This window comes from Aulonocara sp. 'chitande type north' Nkhata Bay, linkage group LG18 (assembly GCF_057382095.1).
Source record: "Aulonocara sp. 'chitande type north' Nkhata Bay isolate Kocher_YH1m ecotype deep benthic linkage group LG18, A_spYH_male_GT1.1, whole genome shotgun sequence".
Classification (NCBI taxonomy): Eukaryota; Metazoa; Chordata; class Actinopteri; order Cichliformes; family Cichlidae; genus Aulonocara; species Aulonocara sp. 'chitande type north' Nkhata Bay.
Genome location: NC_141361.1, coordinates 1,284,097 through 1,305,884, shown reverse-complemented (window position 1 = coordinate 1,305,884; position 21,788 = coordinate 1,284,097). Strand labels below are relative to the sequence as shown.

Here is a 21,788-nt window from a genome sequence, read left to right as displayed (position 1 = left end):
GCAGTCTTAGCTAATTATAGGCCAATCTCCAACCTTCCTTCATATCAAACATCCTTGAAAGAGTAGTTGTCAAACAGCTAACAGATCATCTGCAGAGGAATGGTTTATTTGAAGAGTTTCAGTCAGGTTTCAGAGCTCAGCACAGCACAGAAACAGCTTTAGTGAAGGTTACAAATGATCTTCTTATGGCCTCTGACAGTGGACTCATCTCTGTGCTTGTCCTGCTAGACCTCAGTGCAGCATTCGATACTGTCGACCATAATATCCTATTAGAGCGATTAGAACATGCTGTAGGTATTACAGGTACTGCACTGCAGTGGTTTGTATCATATCTATCTAATAGACTCCAGTTTGTGCATGTAAATGGAGAGTCCTCTTCACACACTGAGGTTAATTATGGAGTTCCACAGGGTTCAGTGCTAGGACCAATTCTGTTTACATTATACATGCTTCCCTTAGGCAGCATCATTAGAAGACATAGCATACATTTTCACTGCTATGCAGATGACACCCAGCTCTATCTGTCCATGAAGCCAGATAACACACACCAATGAGTTAAACTGCAGGAATGTCTTAAAGACATAAAGACCTGGATGGCCGCTAACTTTCTGCTTCTTAATTCAGATAAAACTGAGGTTATTGTACTCGGCCCTGAAAATCTTAGAAATATGGTATCTAATCAGATTCTTACTCTGGATGGCATTACCTTGGCCTCCAGTAACGCTGTGAGGAACCTTGGAGTCATTTTTGACCAGGACATGTCCTTCAACGCACATATTAAACAAATATGTAAGACTGCTTTCTTCCATTTGTGCAACATCTCTAAAGTTAGAAATATCCTGTCTCAGAGTGACGCTGAAAAACTAGTTCATGCATTTATTACTTCCAGGCTGGACGACTGTAATTCATTATTATCAGGATGTCCTAAAAACTCCCTGAAAAGCCTTCAGCTGATCCAAAATGCTGCAGCAAGAGTCCTGACAGGGACTAGAAAGAGAGCATATTTCTCCTGTTTTGGCTTCCCTTCATTGGCTTCCTGTTAAGTCCAGAATTGAATTCAAAATCCTGCTCCTCACATACAAGGTCTTAAATAATCAGGCCCCATCTTATCTTAATGACCTTGTAGTACCATATCACCCTATTAGAGCGCTTCGCTCTCGCTCTGCAGGCCTACTTGTTGTTCCTAGAGTATTTAAAAGTAGAATGGGAGGCAGAGCCTTCAGTTTTCAGGCCCCTCTTCTGTGGAACCAGCTTCCAGTTTGGATTCAGGAGACAGACACTATCTCTGCTTTCAAGATTAGGCTTCAAACTTTCCTTTTTGCTAAAGCATATAGTTAGGGCTGGACCAGGTGACCCTGAATGATATTATTCATCTCTGGCTCTCTTCTATAGTGAGTCTTTGTCCAGTCTTCCTCCCCTGATTCTGCTGGACACTTATAGTTTGTCAATAATTGACTTGCTTGATCAAAATCTGACAGTACTGTTCATAACTTCATCAAGTTTGACAAGGTCCTCAAAACTACTCGCAGCCCGACACCATGACACGGCCTAAACCTGACAGATTGTTGTATTACTGTTGTACCTCTCTCAAGAACGCTTCTTACATAGTGATAAAGATTTAAATTTTTCACTCCATCAGACCTGTTGACACTGATTTAGAGCTGTTCCTATGTAATTTGACACATCCCAGCCTTTTATATCCCATTTATCTTCATTAAGAGAGGCTTTGACAGTCACCCTTCCACTAAGATTACATCTGATGACGCTTCTGATGCAGCTCTCAGGCTCTGTGTCTATTTTCTGCCTAAATGTTTAACAGGTCACTGTGAAGTGACGTAAGCAACTAAACAACCAACCAAACAAAAAGCTTATTCCTCTGAAACTTTCGGGGGCAAGAACTAGACTGACTGAGTGAAAAGGCAGCAAACGTCCAAAGAAAACGTTGAAAGACCTTCAGAGAGCTGAGAAATATTGCTCAGGGTCACTTTAGAAATCAGAAGTAATGAGGAAATGAGGGAGAGCTCCAGACTTTTGTTCAGTTCGGTAGGTTCTTTGGAAAGTCTTCTCTAAAATTATGGTTAAACATGTGACCTACAGTCTGACGTGCTGTGGTCAGTAAAAATAGAATCATGCTATATAAATGCAATTAATTCAGAATAAAAACAATCTCGCTGTGTTGTTTTTAGCTTTTATTACCACATCACACAAAGAAATGATTGAAAGGACAATCTGTTAAACATAACTGTGACATTTACATCATCAAGCGAGACAGAGTTTAATTCATTCATAAAAAACATCAGTGACAATATGTAAAGATAACATAAAATCAAACTTTTTGGATCAATCAACAATGTATTAAAGGATAACTTCTATAGAGTTATTAACAGATGTATGATAAACAGGTAATATGATATTTATACATGATATACACGCTGAAGCTCAGTGAACTTCAAGTTTCATCCAGTCACACAGAAAGTTGTCCTCTTGGGATTTCTGTGAAGTTTCTGAAAGACAAAACATAAAAAAGAAATTTGACTCATGTGAACTGAAGCTGCTTTAATACAAACAGTAAAAACAAACGTCACATGCTGGTGGTTTGAAACCTGACGTTTGTTATTGTCACAGTTTCTTTTCTATCCAGGAGATACAAGAAAAATGACACATTTAAGTACTATCTAAATATGAAAACTGACCAAAAATATTCCTGCTGTTTTAAAATAAAATGTAACTGTTGATTAAGACGTCAGGTAGCTCTCCTTTCTTTAACCTGGTCCTGTGAGAGAGTTTTCAGGACTTTGTTGACCAAACCAACACCAACAGAATCATTTTCAAATGTAACAGTTTCTGTTGCATGTAGAAGAAATAAAAGAGCAGCTTTTCATACAGACAGAGCTCTAAAGAGTATCAAAGAGAAACCCATGCACTGTTACTGAACCACGCGAGTCACAGGTGAGGACTCTGTAATATCCTCTGCTGCTTCCCACAGGGAATTTTTAACTCTGATAATCTCAAAGGCAAAACAAAAGATTTTATAAGATCACCCAACGTTCATGAGACAGAGTTTAGGAAGTTTGACATTCACCTTGGTTTTATCCACATCCCTGGATTAGACGATCAGGGAAAAAACAACTTGTTTTCTATCTCGAGGTCGATGTATAAACTGGATCTTCGTGTGTCGTCTTGTATCATTTCCACTGAGGCAACACATTTCCATGGACCGTATTTATCATTTTTTAGGATTTTTTTTGGTCAGTTAAAAATATTTCATCAAATTTTCATGTTTAAATATTGGAAATTATTATTATTTTTGTTTAAGAAGTCCAAACCGTTACCAAAATGATTTTATTGCCTCAACGTGACAGGATGTGGACTATGAACTCTGATCCAGAGCTTTGATATTCCAACTCCCAATGGACATAAAGCAGATTTCCATTTCTAACATGCTCTCAGTTTATATCACAGCTTGACTGATCCTGGGTTATTCTGCAGTCCTCAAATGTGGAAAATTGGCAAATGCAGGTATAAGTTTCCCAAATGCAGGCTGCATATTAACTGTCAGTGGTCTGTGTACTAAAACGTTTTCTTCTCATTGGAAAATGAACAAAAAGGTTCAATAAAGCTCAGAAAACATGTTTGTCTGTCTGTGTGTGATGGAGATAACAGTCGAACATCTCCGCAGTCACCAGGCCACAAATACAAACACGTTACATTTGTTTTGTACTCACACTGACTAATCCACAGCCGCAGAGTCATTATGATGTTAAAGATGATGGTCTTGATGAAGATCACTCTGAGAGCCAGGATGGTCAGAGACATGAGGTTCACCTTTGGATCTGCAAACAGCACAATCAGAAAAATGTCAGCCAACAAACACAAACAGCTTCTTTCAATCCACCTGTTTAATCAGATCTAATACATACCTGGCTCCAAAACATCAACACATGGGCTGGGATCACCTGGAGCTGAAGAAAATCAAACAGATAAAAGTGGTAATTAGCTTCATTTCAAAGTAAATCTGCCTTTTGAGCAGGAATTTCAAATTTCACACTTATAGCAGAAACAACAAAATGTAGTCTGACAGTAAAATACATATATGTAGGTTTCTGTTAAGATTAATGTGTTATGTACACACGATACATAAAATGTTCTTATGGAAAAGTAGATTCAGTGGATTGGGGAATTACATATCAAAACAATCTGCTACTTAAATCCAAATGTGAATATCAAGCTTTTGATTGATGACACTTTTCTGAAGTATCAATGTTTTGTTTTTTTTTCCCAATTATGTCATTAATTATATGATGAAAAGAATTTGTATGAATTTCTTGATACTTACATTCACATTTCTCTGCATTTCCGCCTGGAAAAATCACCTGGTTGTACAGATCCAAGTTTGGTGATATTGCCACAGCTTTTGTCTCATTGAATTCCGAGCTATAATTCAAATGACGTGATGTTGCATTGTGTCTGCTGAACCCAGTTGCCAGGCACGCCGCATTGTCGCCTTCTCCCAGTTTGAAATAGGATGGCTTGTACTCTGTCCCTGAAAAACACAAACGAACAACTCATGAACAAACTGGAATAACGTGGAATTATCTGCATTCGTCTCAAAACCTCTGATCACTTGTTGACCAAAGAAACGAGGTTTAATCCAAAGAGACGAGTTCACTCACAGACACACTGTGATTCAGACATGGTCAAAAACATCTGAGCTGCCAAGATCAAACTCATCAAAAGGATAATCAGAATGATGCTGCACTGTGTAAAACACGGTTTCTAAACTTAGTAAAACTCTGCTGATGGTATTTGTACAGTTTTCCATGTTATTAACACGAGAACACTTTCACTTAATGGCCTTTCCACTGGAAGTTTCTCATGTGGATTTGTCTTCATTTGGTCCACAGCAGGAATTTACTACTTCATCACAACACAATTACAACTTCAGGAAGCAGCTGTTGTGACTCACACGAGTGGACATATATATGTTGAAATTATTTATCTAATATTTTAAGTTAAATATATATTTTTTACCAGCGTTATAAAACATGCTACGTGAATCAGTCTTTCGTTTTAAAGTAACTTGTTTAAAGTGCATTCATGGTGTTTGGTGCAGTAGCTTCATAAAAACAAGTTATTTGTCTGTGTTGTAGTATTTAGTATCAAATAAATATAAATCTGTTCACAAATACTGTACTCAATTAAATTATTAAATTGGAGCTTTTTAGTTATGAGCGCCTGCTTGCTATGTATTTATACAAAAGTTCATTTAGTTTCAAAAATATTTCATACAGTGATGGTCAGATATTACTTTATATTACATTAAGTGCAAAGTATTTCCTATTGAGATCATATATTTAACTCACTTCTGAATTCAGGAAAATGAAAAACATTTAATAATTTCAGTTATACTTCAGGTTAATCAGACGATCCACTTACTTGAGGATGAAATTAGTGTGATTCCTGATCCAAATATGACTTTGTAATTATTGTTATTCACACTGCAGCTAAACCAGTTACAAAAACCAGTGCAGCTCTTAACCATGTATATGTAAATAATACTAGTTTAGTAAATGTCTGTCATATTGTTTTACTTTAGTGTAATATATCAGTAACATTACAAGCATGTTTGAGTTTTTGTTAATTGCTAACAGGATACAATTCTGGTAATAAAAAGCAACCTAACATAAAGTTAATGATTCAGAGATTGTGTTTGCCTCTGAGGTGCACGTCAGGAAAAACAACTGAGACAATGTTTAAAATCATCTCGCTGACTCACTTTGTTTGACCAAAAATTTGGTTCCATCACCAAATATGAGTTTAGAGGCTTCAGATCGCTTCACACATTGTTGTGGTGTTGGACAATTACTGCTCTTCACCACATACAGTTTATTTATTCTTTAAATATGAATCATGATTATAAGATCACTGTGTTTAATTTAGTGTAAGACTTTTGAAATGTGACAGAGGAAAAAGGTACTTGTTATCATTTCACCAAAAATATAAAAGAAATAAGTTCAACATCAACACTGTCATTTGATGGGTGTGAAAACATTTGATTTAAAGAGTGTTTGGATCTAGTATGTTGCTTCTGTAACCATCAGAGTCACATCATTAAGTTAAAGTATAAACTAACGTGCGCTTAAACGTCTCACCAATTATAATAACAGTACGTTTAATTTCAGATCCTACACGGAGCTCGAGCTGGATATTTTACTTGCTTCCTTTAAACAAGACGTCACCAACAGAGCATGTTTGGGACATGCAACGATAACAAATGTTCATGTTTGAAACTTACTCTTTCGTGATGAATCAGGATTTACGTTTGTTTACTGAGTTCTAATATTTTAGGATGTTCAAAAATGCTGAACATGTGTGAACAGAAAAATAATTTACTGATGGAAACTAATTTACATTTAACAACCGCACTGATACGCCCACCCTAAACACTGCAGACAGATTATACGTAAACGCACTTACGTGACAGTACAGTAACTCTGACCCCAGAAGCAAAAACCAGCTTGTTGTTATTACTGTTCACACAGTGAATCAGTGGCATTCAAAAACTCAAACACTCCGTGTTTCACTCAGCTTCTGGTTCTTTTGCTAAATAAATAAACACATTTTTCTGTGTTATATAAAATGTTTTCCATCATTACAACCTAAATCAGAAATTCAGAAACAATAGTTTGGTTTACAGTTTGTGTTTTGCTGACCTGGAAGAGTTTGTTTGATTTAAGTGACATCATCTGTCCAAACAAAGACTGCTGCTCCTGTTCTTCCATCATCGCTCACTAAAATCACTCAGGTCCCATCAAATCCATTCAAGTTAAAAAGACTCAGTCTGGACTGTTTGGGAGTCAGAGCTGACGTTTCCTCTTTTTCTCCACATCACTACTTTATTTTGTTGCTGTAGAAGCTTTTTTCTGAATAACACTTTTTCACTCACTTGTTTGAACTCTCAGACGACTTCCTGAACCAAAAATCAGTTTCCAATTATTACTCTTCACACTATGAACGATCCAGCAACAAAAACCTGCGATTCACATGCAGCAGCAGTGGAGCCCAACAGACAACAAACTGATATTAACTGAGTCACTGATCATGTGTTTACTTTTTCCCTTTTCCCCATAATCTCTACAATTTGCTTTTGTTAATTATATATTTAATTAATCTAATTGGGTAAAAGATCCTTTGAGGTTTCAGGTAAAGTATCCAGTGTTTAAAAGAAAGAAGGAAAAATCAGCCAAATGAAACTGTGAATAAGGTGAAGCTGATCGAAGCTTAACTGAGGTTAAATGTATTTGTGTAATAAAAAACATGAAATAATAAATAACATTAAAAGTCTCGACCATGTAAGAAAATCCCAGCAGGTTGACTCTGTTCATCTGAGTTATATTTGTTTTCAAAGACTTATTTTTCATTACATTCACAGATTTGTGTGTGTGTGTGTGTGTGTGTGTGTGTGTGTGTGTGTGTGTGTGTGTGTGTGTGTGTGTGTGTGTGTGTGTCACTAAATGTGATAACAGAATTATCTTTAGAAAATTATAAGATGTTTTTGCTCATGTCATTTAAATCTAACATTAAAAGAATGATAATATTTACATTTTTAAAGTTGCAGATGCTGATAACTTATCTTCTGTCAAACATGTGAGATTGGTGAAGTCGTGATTATTTATAATTCTAACAATGTGAGATTTACTAAACATCGAACGTTGATGTGCAGTTTTAATGAAGGGAAACTCTTACTCTGATGTATTTTCAGCTCAGTTCCTCGTCCAAAGATCAGCTTTCGTGTCCCATCATTCACACACTGACTTACTTCATCACAGAAACTGAACAGGTCAAAGTGTCACCTGCTGTTTATGGATCGAGGACATTTAAGTGCAGAAGTAGTCAGAACCAGTGTCTCTGGCCTGCTTAAACCTTAAAACCAAACATTAAGCTGTCATGTGAATGAAAAGCATTATTTCAGGACATTAGTTCACTCACTCGTACCTCGCACCCTTAAAGCTGCACTTTGTAACCTAAATGATTATATAGATATACAGTGTTTGGACTCTTAGAATGAACAATAACTATCAAATTAAAATCAAATTAATAACTAATAACTTCTAATAACGCCTCGTTTTCCTTCTTCTCTTGCAGTAAACACGACTCACTCACTGTCAGAGAGGATGAGTTTCATTCCAGATCCAAACTGTAGTTTTTCATCAGCTGATGAGAAGACTGATCAATAACTTATCTACACCTTACAGGACGTTTGTGTTCAGTGTCATTTTTCTCTTTGCATGTTTTTAGATAAATGATCTTATTTAAAAATTATTATTTACTAAAAATGTTTTCTGAGAAAAAATAGAGATTAGTATTTTCTGTGACTTTAGAAAAAAAAATCATATTCCAAATGTAAAATGAGAAGTGTTCAGTGATGTTTGTTTGTTTCATAAACCTACTTTTCTCTATTTTCAGCTCGGTTCCGTCTCCAAACACGAGTTTTCCCGTCCCATCGTTCACACAGTGAAACACTTCTTAACTTAAACTCAGTAATCAGCTGACATCTTCACAGTAACTAATAACATATATAATTATAAGAGTAATGATATTAACAGCTAAGCACGTAGGATCAGTCGTGTATTTACCTCAAATTTAACCTAAAAGACTGAAACTCAGTGATCATAATCTTATTCATCAACTTTGGTTTGCAGATGAAGCTGATCGTTTCAAGATTATTTTGGGTTGTTGAAATATTAACTTGTAAAATCTCTTAAGAATACAATAAATACAATTACTCCGTGTTGTGCTGACAAACTGTGGCTCTGTAACAGACGTATTAAAGTGTAATGATGTTCAAGAAGACGTCAGGACAAAAGAAAAACGGTTTCAAAGACAGAAAGGACCATTTAGTTCTGAGTCATGATTAATAAATGATAAATGGCTCACGAGTTTGAATAACCAGCCTGGTTCCACCTCCAAAGTGGAGTTTTCTGCCTCCAGAGTCAGTCACACTGCACGCTGCTGCAAACCAAAAACCTGAACTACAAAACTGCATTTGGTGTAAACGGTTTGTTTGTGACAATAACTGCTGATAACTCAGTGAAGTGTTTCTTACATATAAACTCAAGTTTCATGCATTCAGTCATGAAATTATGAAATTTTGTCCAACAACTTTCTTGAACACATGAAACTATTGTAATGTTTCTTTTAAGTAACTGCAGGCACTTTACATTTACTGCTGAATTATGACTTTTTTCAATGGTTGGAGTTTAAAGCATGTTTTTGTGTGTAATGTTGTAGAGTTAATCTGAATGATTGCTCCGCTGTAATGTTGTGACTGATAACTTCTAGAAACGATCTTTGGATTATGAATAAAACGAGCTTACAGGCATCAACTGTGAGTTTGGTTTAAGAAAACAAAACCCCAACAAAGTAAATCACATCTGATGACAATAATTCACCAGCTGATGTTACAATAACAGCTGACCTCACTTTTACTTAAGACTGAATATTAATGTAGTAAAACTACCTTCAGCCCCATCTACAGTTCAGACTTACTGGTTTCTACATGCAGAGTTGTTCCAGTGCTGAACAGGAGCTTAACGCCGTCATTCACACACTGAGAACAGACTCAGCAAAAACCAGTGAGGACTCAGCGAGGGGCGAAATACATGAAACCAGTTTAAGGCTGGACTTTTGTTCCTGTGTTTATAAAGGATTTAAAGCGACTGGAAATAAAAAACACATATTGTTACCATAAGGTAGACGTGGCAGACACAATGTAACTGTAATTACCAAGGTTACCAAAGGTACAGTCTCCATACTCAACTCCTTTGGTTAAACAGATGGACTTACTGAAGCCTTCACCACAGGTGAGTTTCTAAAGCCCAGAGTCAGTCACACACTCAGAGACTGAAACAGCACCATGAAGTGTGATACATGTAGGGGCCCGGTGAAGAATAACCACAGAGACATGTTTCTGATGTCAGTCATAGTGATTTAGTTCATCATGTTTTTGAATTATATTATGTGATATTTATTCTCCTGTGAGAACACCATCTGACCATGATGAGGCCAAACGTAAAGTTATTCCTTTTATTTTTACATGATTTCATTTTAGTTGTTTTGATGGCTCAGCAGGAGAACAGCGAAAGAAATTAGGATTTATTTTAAGTCTTCTTTCTCCAAACTAACAGACTGGTTTACACACTTGACTCAATGTGTTTTGGAGTCAATTAATAAAAAAACTGTTTTTTATTAAAATGTTTTTGTTTTTAAATCTCAGAGTTAAACTGATTCTGTTAACAGCTGTTTAAATGTTCTGACGTGTGGCACGTTAAAACTACACGTGACTTTTATAAATCATTCTTTTCCAACTGAATCAAACTCCAACGCTGTCATCAATAAACTGTATTATATATCTGGAATATTTGAATCCGACTCACTGCTGTTTACAGTCAGCTTAGTTCCTTTTCCAAAGAGAAGTTTCCAGTTTGCTCCTGAGGCAGTCGCACTGTAGAGCTGATCTCAGCATTAACTGGAGTCAGAATCAAATCACTGATGATGGGACAACTTTGGCGTTTTGAACACTTTGTTACTTTTAGTACGTTTTTTATCTGTGAGACAGTGAAGAGTAACAACATGCAGATGTTCTAGAAACAGACTTTGTGTCTACTTTTACTTCACAGATATCTGTGGACTGCTGGTATAAATGGGGATAGTTAGCTGAGAAACGTCCGCTGTATCATTTCTGTTCCCTAAATAAAAACAACTTACTTGATTCAGTTCTAACTTTTGTGCCCAAACCAAAGACGACTCTGGAGTTTCCGTAGCCAGTCACACAACAAAAAACACAATCACACAAACTGACTTCAGTTAAATGCATTTCCTGAGTGCACATGCCCACAAACAACATATCAACTTATTCATAAAACATCTTTGGCTAACAATATTTTACTTTTTATTTTATTTTTTTTACCAAATCTCATTTGGCTTAAAATGAAATATTAATATATATAAAAATATAAGAGTAGCCAAAATCTACACGTGACAGTTATATGCAGGTCAGAGTGTGATGACGTGTATGTCAGGTAAAGATGAATAACATAAGTGATAATTACAGAACTGAAAGTTTAAAGTTTCTGTCCAAATAAGTAAAAGACAAACTCAGATGTTTACAAACACTCACCTGACTGAACTATGAGTTTACTACCAGAACCAAAGACCAGCTTGTTTCCATAGTTATTCACACAGTAACACTAACAGTGACATAAACCTAAGAGATAAGCTCTGACACAGAAACTAAAATTAGTGCTGATGAAATGTGGAATAATCCAAAATGCAGGAATAATTTTCCATGTTTGGACTAACCTGGTTTTTATTACTAACTGTGGTTTGATTTAACGAACTGCTGGTAATAATTCCACTTACTGTCCATCACCGTCATTTTTATGCCGTTCCCGAAAACTATTTTCCAGCTCCCCGTCCCAGTCACACAGTGTGTGTGCGCTCAGCAAAAACGACCTGAGAAGGTCGTCGTCTGTAAGAAGCTGTGCGCTAATCAGTAAAGAACTGCTAGATTATTGGTTTGTGGTAATTTATGTGTTATGTTTTTTATCTTTATAGCTAAAAACCTCAACATAACTAATTATAACATGAAGAATATCATTAAACTGCAAACACATACATAGGCTGAACTGTGTTTGTACAGATGTGAACAGTTACAGTATCACAGCCATGCGCCTGCTGGGTTTCTCTCTGTGTGTGATTGTGGGGTCTGCCTTACAGTATGAAGCACCCTGAGGTGACTGTAGTTGTGATTTGATGCTGTATAAATAAAACTGAATTGAAAATTGAATCATTACAAGAACTGTGTTTGTGTCTAATAATAATAATAATAGTGTAACATTGTTTGGGATGTGAAAAAGGACTTACTGGAGCTAACTGTCAGTGTAATGCCAGAACCAAAGCTGAGTTTGGATGATCCAGAGAACGTCACACTGTGACCGCTGTCAGCACTTAAACCCAGAGCTGCAGGTGAGCGTGAGTGAACGTCTTCACCTTTAAAGGTGTTTAAATAAATCATGAACGTCTTGATTAATCGAACTGCAAAATGAGTAAAATCAGTTGATTTAAAGTCATTGTCGAAAACGCCACATAAAGGACTCACTTGGTGTTTAGTTGTTGCAACACGTGTAACTACTTAGGTAACTAAAGTACAAGAAAATTATTTTTAAGTCCTATACTTAATATTTACTAAAGTTACTCACTGGTTACTATGGTTACTTTGGTCGTCCCTCCAGCTCACACAGTGGAGGCAACATGAACGTTTACCCACAGCAACGATGGGCAGACAAGTGAAAACTTTGTCTGGACGTCATGTGTGTATTTTATATATTGTTGTTTTATTGCTGCTTCTCAAACAACTATTTAGCAAATTTGTTTAATCAAACTAACAGAACAGCAAAAATTTAAACTGCACTTACTGGAACTGACGCACAGTTTAATGCCAGAACCAAACAGGAGTCTGACGCCTCCAGTCACACTTGGAGAAATGCTACCACATAAACTCATAGCTGACACATGGAAGAGCAACAGGTAGTGAACACGTGCAGCATGTTTCTGAATCTGAAAATATTTCCAGTATTTGAAAATGATTAAAACTTTAACACGGGTCCGTTTTGAGTTTGGCTGCAGTTCTTCCAGATAATGATTGAAACATCTAAACTGCTCTGCTTTTCTAACTGTGGTGTCATAGCTGAAGGTGATGTAATGGTCATTAGTGCTCTGATTAAGGACTTCATGTTAAGTATCGTATTAAATCAAAAAGCTGTTTTTATTCACAAATCAACAAGCAGCTGTAACTGCTGTGGGCAGTGTTTCAGTCCTGCACTGAGCTCTCCTTCTCAGGATTTCACAGTTTCATCACTTTAACAAATGTACAGTATGTTACAGGAAACAGTAACTATATTGTTTATATATTATTTGAATTATTTGGATACTCACTGGCTTCAGTGATTAATTTAACACCAGCCCCAAAGAATAACCTCCAGCTTGCTCCAGTCGCAGTCACACAGTCGCTCCTCTCACACAAATAAGTGATCGACAGTGATGAACACTGAAGTCGTGATCTGTGAGCTGCATATATGGAAAAGCTCAACATGGACGCACAACATCACCAGTACAAGAGATACCAGTGTAAGTGCACCAGTATCACGTATCCAATGCTCAGATAATAAATGTGTTTTTCCAAATGTCAGTTTTTAGGTTTGTGAGCAGCAGTCAGAGAGGATGTGCTCCAGGCTGTACGTGCACCACTGCTCTAATCCAAACTAACACTTTTATAATCTGTCATTTACTATAAAAGCACTTTGAGCTCTGCCGAAAAGCCCAAACAGAAACGACATCTTTGTGTGGACGCAACGGTTAAAAACAGCTGAATGTATCAAAGGGCTGACTCACAGGGAGCTCGTTTAGCATGTTATTATCTCATATTTCACACAGTGTCAAAGTACAAACTGACACTCACTGCTTTGTAGAGAAACTTTGGTTCCTTCTCCAAAGATCAATTTGAAGTTTCCTGATCCAGAAGTCACACAGTGGATCTGAGCTCAACACAAACTGGCTGCCACTGCTCACATGTGTGTGACAACACAACAACAGCTAATCTATACGTGGTTTTTCTAAAAGTAAATGTGAAGAAAGACTTGTGATGTCCACTTATACAGGACATGCTGCTGATTATCTGTTGGAATGCAAAATGAATTTACTCAACTATAAATTTGAGTTTTTACTTGAACTGTTCTTTCAATAACCATATTTTAGAGGAAAATATTGGTTTTATAGGAGCTTTAATTATTTTAATCTAAAGATGCAAAATAAAAACAGTTGAACATGATGAAGTTTGTCTGTACAAAGAAGGAACGATGAGATTTTTCCACCTGATTGTCTTTTCAGAGTGACTGTGACTGCTTTACAGTCAGACTGAGCAACACTGTTGGAGGGTTTATTATTTGATTTTATGCACTTGATGTATAACAGAAATGATACTCACACATTTCAACAGTCAGCCGAGTTCCCTCGCCAAAAACTATTTTTCTGTTTCCACTTCCAGTCACACAGTGCGCCGACGCTCAACAACAACTACGAGCTCACAGTTTCATGTGTCAGGACACGTGTGTGTGTTTCCCCTGATGTCTGATACATTTAGTTGATATTTGGACTCTCACAAATAATTATTCACTGAATGATCAAACAGTTTGTTAACATGAAACACTGCAGCAGCTGATTGTCACGTTAATTCTAAATGTTTGACACAGCAGCTGTTTAGCGCGCAGAGATACTCACTCGTTTCTACGATTAGTTTGGTTCCTGTGCCAAAGACCAGTTTGTAGCTTCCAGTCAGAGACGCACAGTGAAAGATATCAGCACAACTCCACGCAGAGACGGCTCAAACAGAGCCACAGTTGGCTGTGTAACATATATCGACATATAGACTTTAAAACTTTACTGACAGACTGAACAATTTTACTTGTTAAAATTTACCAGTGAAAATTCAGTTAATAAAAATGATAAAAAATAAAATATAAAACTTTCATTGTGTCCTTCACAGAACGTTGATTTTGTTATCAAAGTCAGTTTAAATCATTAGGATTGGACGTTAAAGTCACTGCGATTAACATTTATAAAAATTGTTGTTTCATTATTTGATTTTTATCAGCGTAAAGCGCATCGTCATTATATTCAGTTTATTCTGATCGTGGTTTATTGTACTGGTCTTACTGGTTTCAGTGTTCAGTCTGATCCCTGCTGCAAAGACGAGCTTGTTGTTTCTGTTTTCCACACAATAAGAAACACAAACTCACAGTGACAGAGCTGCTGTCATCCAGCACACCAGATAACATAATAAATAAATAGAAAATATACGTTAAACCTTTGAATTTCACGATGGATCTTTTTATATCTTTGCAAATCTGCAGTTGAAGGTTTTGCATTTCTAATAAAAGACTTAACTGTTAAAAAAGATCAGAACTCTGGAGATTTCATTTCACTTAATAATAAATGAACTACTGAAATATTAAAGTGATATGTGTTGAATAACGTGTATATTATGTGTGGCTGATGGAGTTTGGCCGGTCAGACTCACGTGTTTGACCCACAGAACAAAGACATCCATCATCGTTCTCATTCACATGCAGCGAACATGTTTGGAGCTCAAACCATTTAAACATCGTTTGTATTAAGTTTCTGTTTGTCTGAATCCTCAGGATTTCTTTTTCAGTGACGGAGTTTCACAAAAGCTGACTTTCCTCCTACTGTAAACATTTATATATGTGATATATTTAATCATATGGACACTAATGATACCAAGTAACCTTAAGATTAAAATGAATTCAACTTACTGGCAGCAACATGTAGCTTTGTGCCTCCTCCAAAAATCATCCTATTAACATTCACACAGTTCAAAGCGCCAGTGCTAAAACACCATCAGTGCAGAAACGCTGCTGAGATGGACCCCTGAAGCACAAATATATTTTTCAAATATTTCAATCAACTCTCATTAAATCATCATGTTAATCATTATCTGTGCTTCTTTAAAAGAATCCCCATGGTAACGATGTTACTGATAAACGAACTGGACTTTTCTTTGGTTCCACAGAAAAGCTGAATTGCGGTCTGACTTTCTTTGTACCATTTTTCAGCCCCTGAATGTTGATTTGAATTCATATCATTACTTACAGGTTTCAACGACTAATCTGGTTCCTCCTCCAAACAACATCTTATATCCAGCATTCACACAACATGAAGCTTCACAGCACAAACCTGGATCAGAGAACTTACTGGTTTCGATGGTTAATCTGGTTCCCTTTCCAAACATTATCTTAAATCCACCATCCTTCACACAACATGTCGACCCTCAACACAAACTCAGCACTGCTGTTTATTAGTTATGGTTTTACTTCTTCAGTGTTTCTGTCAGGCTGGTCTAATATTAACGTGCTGTGCTCGTATTTACTGATGTCAATGTTTAATCTGTTTATTTCTGTAGAACTAAAAGAGTTAAAATTCTCGTTTTTAGGATCTTTTGTTTCCACACGTATCTAAAGACTGACGATTTTCAAAATAAAAGTAGTACATAAGCCTGACATTTACTGAATCAGTTCCACATACGCACGTTTTTCATATGAAAACAACAGTGTGCTCTGTACTTACTGGGTTCCACAGTTAGTTTGGTTCCAGTTCCAAATATAAGCTTAACTCCACCACCGTCCTTCACACAACAGGAAGACCCACAACACAAACGCAGCACCGACTCTGAGTCCTCTCAGAAAGATAAAAACTCATATAATTGATGTGATTACAAGCTGGTTGTGTTTTTTATGTTAACAATTGATTATTGAGCCTTAATTGATTATTAATATTGAGACCAAATAACTGGAAATGTTTTGGTTTTTTTCTAAGAGCTCTTTACGTCTTGCATTTGTGACTTGCTGACACGAGTCGATCTTTGTTTGATACTCACTGCTCTCCACAGTCAGCTCGACTCCCTTTCCAAACATGATTTTCCAGTTTGAGGAAGTAGTCACACAGTTCAAATCATCTCAACAATAACTGGAGCTATAAAAGCATGCATGTTTAAATCTAGAAGAAATATACATATATATTGAATTAAAATGTATTATTAATCAGTTATAAATGTGTGACGTACAGTCAGACGGGTCCTGGATAATGAAACTAGAGGATTACAGTGAATCATACTCACACAAATCAACAGAAAGCCGAGTTCCCTCAGCAAAAAGTATTTTTTGGTTTCCAGTCACACAGTGCAGCTCCCCTCAACAATAACTCTGACACGGTTTCATTTCAGGATTTCAATTTGCATTTGTGTTAGTAGATATTTAAGTCTGAATTAGAAATATCCAATGAGAGGTGAAACAAGCAGTAATAAATGAGAGAACAGGGCGATAGAAACATGGCTCCTATTTTGTGTCGTCCTCCGGACTTATTATTAGAAAACAGGAAGCTGCTGCGTGAATAATCACATGTTTGAATATTTCGTTTTAGTTCATTTTGAATTCAAACTGGACTTACTGGCTTCAACGTTCAGCCTAGTTCCCGACCCAAAGATGAGCTTGTTTCCAGTATACACACAACAGGAAACACCTCTACACAAACTCTACACAACTAACAGTGCTGCCGCTCATATTATTAATTCATCTGACTCATCTGAATAAATAACACAGTTGTTGATATTGTAAAATAATGTAATTTAAGGCAGAAAGTTCATTATGAAGTTCCTGTGTGTAATTATTATGGAAGCATTTTCAGAAAAACTGAACTGTAAAAAAGTCTTTTTAAACTTTTATGCTCCAAAATTTAGAGAATCAGTGAAAACCAAACAGACTGAAGCTCCACAGCAAACATGGTTTCACACACAGCTCGTACTGTGAGCAGTGAACCAGAGCCAGGAGCCAAAAGCTGAACCTGGAGTTCAGATTAAATCACATTTGACTTTTTCTGGTTGTTTTGTGTGAAACAGCAAAGGTCGAACTTCAGCCTGACGTTTCTCAGAGTCTGTTTTATTATTTCATTGTTCGTTTGTATCCTAACATAGTGATGATTTGTTAAAAAACAACTTTACTTATATTACTTACTGGTTTCAATGGTTAATCTGGTTCCTTTTCCAAACATTATCTTATATCCACCTCCTCCAGTCACACAATGAAGAACTTCATAACACAAACGTCTCCAATGATTCATGTTGAAAGATTAAATCACTGTTTGGCAGGATTGCAGGTTTCTGGCTACACACCATTCTTCTTAACTTATTCTTATTTTATGCCACTTTGATCTACTGTCTGCATATCATTGGCTTTCAAATGATAAATGATCTGCATCAGTTCCACATACGCACGTTTTTCATATGAAAACAACCGTGTGCTCTGTACTTACTGGGTTCCACAGTTAGTTTGGTTCCAGTTCCAAATATAAGCTTAAACACAGCAGCATCCTTCACACAACAGGAAGACCCACAACACAAACTCAGCACCGACTGGGTTCAATGGTTAATCACTAAAAATGTTTTGTATTATTTCCTTTATGACTGAGTGATTTGTTTTCATTCAGAATAAATTGATAACATTGGCAACATATGTTTGTTTAATTATTAAATATTAATTAATAGTTAAAATTAAAATTATTAAAATGATTAATTTCTTAAGAAAATGACCCATTAAATACTATATATGCTGTTTATATGCAAGTTTTACTCTGAGCTGTGTTTTTCTTTGGTTTCCAGCTGTTTAAAAATATTTCGTTCTCATTTCAACACTGATCATAATTAATATCATTACTCACTGGGTTCAATGGTTAATCTGCTTCCACTTCCAAATGTCACCTTAGCCACACCAAAAGTCACACAGCATGAAACTCCATAACACCAACCTGACACTGAGTCGTGCTGAACTTTGGAAAACATGAATTTCGTATTTGACAATTTTCTCTTTAAATAACTATTTCATGAGAAAAATGATCTGCTAAGTTATTTTCATAGTATTAACATGGCATTGATTCATCCTTCGTACAGGTATTTATGTGATGAAATTAAAAGTATTACTGAATATTTCTTCACTCTATGATGGTTTAATGAGACTCGGATGAGGCAATAGAGCATCACTGCCATTGTCCATTTAAATTCACACATTTAATGTCTTATATTGCTTTTAATACTTACAGGATTCAACAATTAATCTGGTTCCACTTCCAAAGGTGATCTTATTCCCACCACTAACAGTCACACAGCACACAGCTCCATGCCACAAACCTCAGCTGTGATCATCTCAAACAAACTATCAGGAAAACACGAAGACACAAGCCAGCATCGCCAAACTAACCAGAACAGGTATTAACATAGAAATTCTGATGTTTGGTGTAAATCTGATATGCAGTACTGTGTTGTTTTCCATACTGAATACAGGAATTCTTAGTTAATGTCTTTGAATGACAAAGACAACATAGCAGTAGTTACATCGTCAAACAGCCATATTTTATCAGTATTGACATATTCAGTCTATTCTGTCTGTTTGTGTTTCTTTTATTTGTCAGTTTTATAATCCTGTTCCTCATTTTCATCACTGTTCATCACACATTAATTAAATTAATGTGAACAACAATATTTGCTGCTACTGTTGCCTTATATGACCTTTATTTAAACACTTACTTGGATTAACGGTTAATCTGGTTCCCCGTCCAAAGATGATCTTATTAGCAACATTCACACAGCATGAAGCCCCATAACACAAACTAACACAAACTAACACAAACTAACACAAACTAACACAAACTAACACAAACTAACACAAACACTGGGTAACTGAATTTTGATAAAGAACTTTTTAATTAATAATCACACTGTTCGATGCTCTTTTCTAAGAAACAGATATACATTCATTCTTAATTAGTGTCTATTTTTTAAAAGGTTTCTGCTTCTATTTTAGAGATGCAGGTTTCTAACGTCCCAGCATAATTCATCTCCACTTAATCTTAATTTTATTTTATTTTATAACAGTCAGTTCTTCTGCTGTGGTTGTTCAAACACACACATTATGCAGATGTGTGATTTTAGGGTTGTTTTTAAAAGTAAAAAGTCTTTCAGTAACCATAAAGACTATTCTATGACTATTCTGTCAGCGCTGCACTGAACTGTTTCATGTTTTCTTTATCGTTTTTGTTCATTTGCTGTTGATTTGACAAACATGTTGAGACTGAATCCTCTAATATTCATAATCACAGATTTTCAATTAGTGTGTTTCTGAAGTTAATTTAAACCTTTTCTCATCAACATCTAGCATAACATAAAATACGAAGACTTACTTGGATTAATAGTTAATCTGGTTCCGCGTCCAAAGACGATCTTATTAGCAGCATTCACACAATGAGAAGCCCCAGTACACAAACTCAGCATTGAATAACGGAGCTAAACTGCACTTTAAAAGCACATTTTTTACAGCTGATGATTCTTATTCATCTTGTTTTTTAAGCAACAAATATATTTTAATTCTTAAATTTGGTCTTTTTTAAATATTTCTGACTGGATTTTTCTAGATTTGTTCATTTTATTCTTACTGTTCTTGGGTTTTTGTTTTTAAGTAAAACACATCATCATAATACTTACTGGGTTCAATGGTTAAACTGGTTCCACTTCTAAACATTAGCTTTGTTCGACTGCCATCATTCACACAGCACGAAGGCCTTCAACACAAACTCAGCAACCTTCTGTTAATATACGTGTATGTGATTTAAACTGTTACACCTGGACCTCTGTCCAAACAGTGTGTCGTTACAGGACCACAAACAGTCACACAACATGAAGACAAACACAAAATCAGGAAGCCTGCGTTCTAATTTGCTCCCATTTCCAAAACAAATTTAGTCTCTCAGCTTAATATTTCCTGATTTTCCTTCATGGACCTGAGTCAAGTTACTTACTTGGTTCAACAGTTAATCTGGTTCCACTTCCAAAGATAAGCTTGTATCCACTGCCACTCGTCACACAACATAACGACCCACAACACAAACTCACCACTGACTTTGACTCAGCTCAGGAAGATCATAAAGAATATCTCTTACAGAATTTATGCTCTTGCATGTTGATATAAATGTTACGAATTATTTCTCAACATTTACCAAATTAATCATGTTGATTTGTTAAATACAGTTAAGCTGTGCTTTAAAAGTATTTTGTATTTATAATCAATAACAGTACTCACTGGGTTCAACCAATAATCTGCTTCCTCGTCCAAATATCATCTTAGTCGCACCAACATTCACACAGCATGAAGCTCCATAACACAAACAGCTAATGGATCATGATGCTCTTGTTTCATTAGCTGCATAGTTTACTTTAACAAAACGAGCAAAGAACGACCGTGTGAGAAACATTAATAATCTGCAAATTTGGATTGTTGGTGTACAGCTGACATGAAGAACATTTATTTCCATATCAGTGAATTCTTTGTTGATAATGTGATAAAGATAACAAACGATTGTTTTTATTGTACTTTTGATAAAACTCAGATGAGACTTTAAAGCTTTAGCATGAACCCTATGTTCAGTCAGAATAAGGTGTGATATAGTTTATGATTTATATGAAATGTTTCTTTTACTCACTGGATTCAACAGTCAGTGTGATTCCTCTCCCAAAGAAGATCTTATTCTGACTTGTAGCAGTCACACAACAAGAAGCTCCATAACACAAACTCAGCAGAGCTAAAGATCAGAACTGAGACGTGAACTCTAAACATTCATATTCAGACGCGATTAAATCATCGAGATCCTCTCACATGTTTTTACATGTTGCTCTGTTCTTTGACCTCACATGATTACACTGGTGATGCTGGTCATGATTCACGTATAATTAGGTTTTAATCAATCAGTCCATCAGCATGCACTGTGTTTAAAGATGATTCGATTTAAATATAAATACAAACAATATGTTCCACTGCATATAATTACTTAATTACTTAATTTCACTGTCTACAGATTTTGGTCTTTTATTACACAACATGATGTTTTGTGCATATAAAATCACAAATTTAATTACTTAGAATATTTTGGTGTGTACTTACTGGGTTCAACAATTAATCTGGTCCCCTTCCCAAATATCATCTTAGTTCCAGCTCCAGCATTCACACAGCACGAAGCTCCGCAACACAAACTGAGCACTGGTGAACTTCATTTATCAACAGCGATTTTGTCTCATTTAAGACATTTGTTTATTAGAAATACTGCCATCATTA

At 36.0% G+C, this 21,788-nt stretch overlaps 1 protein-coding gene across 1 annotated transcript in view; it reads right to left on the bottom strand.

Annotated features, from left to right (window-relative positions):
• Positions 1-2,181: 2,181 nt before the first annotated feature.
• The window catches only part of LOC147307557 (M1-specific T cell receptor alpha chain-like), a 156,298-nt gene continuing 136,691 nt past the window's right edge, over positions 2,182-21,788 (bottom strand). Inside the window, exons 5-8 of the mRNA XM_086271920.1 lie at positions 4,337-4,543; positions 3,921-3,962; positions 3,726-3,833; positions 2,182-2,504 (exon numbers count right to left, since the gene is read on the bottom strand). Of these exons, the coding sequence (XP_086128046.1) occupies positions 2,503-2,504; positions 3,726-3,833; positions 3,921-3,962; positions 4,337-4,543 (359 nt within the window). The 3' untranslated portion in view covers positions 2,182-2,502. The remainder of the gene's footprint in view (positions 2,505-3,725; positions 3,834-3,920; positions 3,963-4,336; positions 4,544-21,788) is intronic.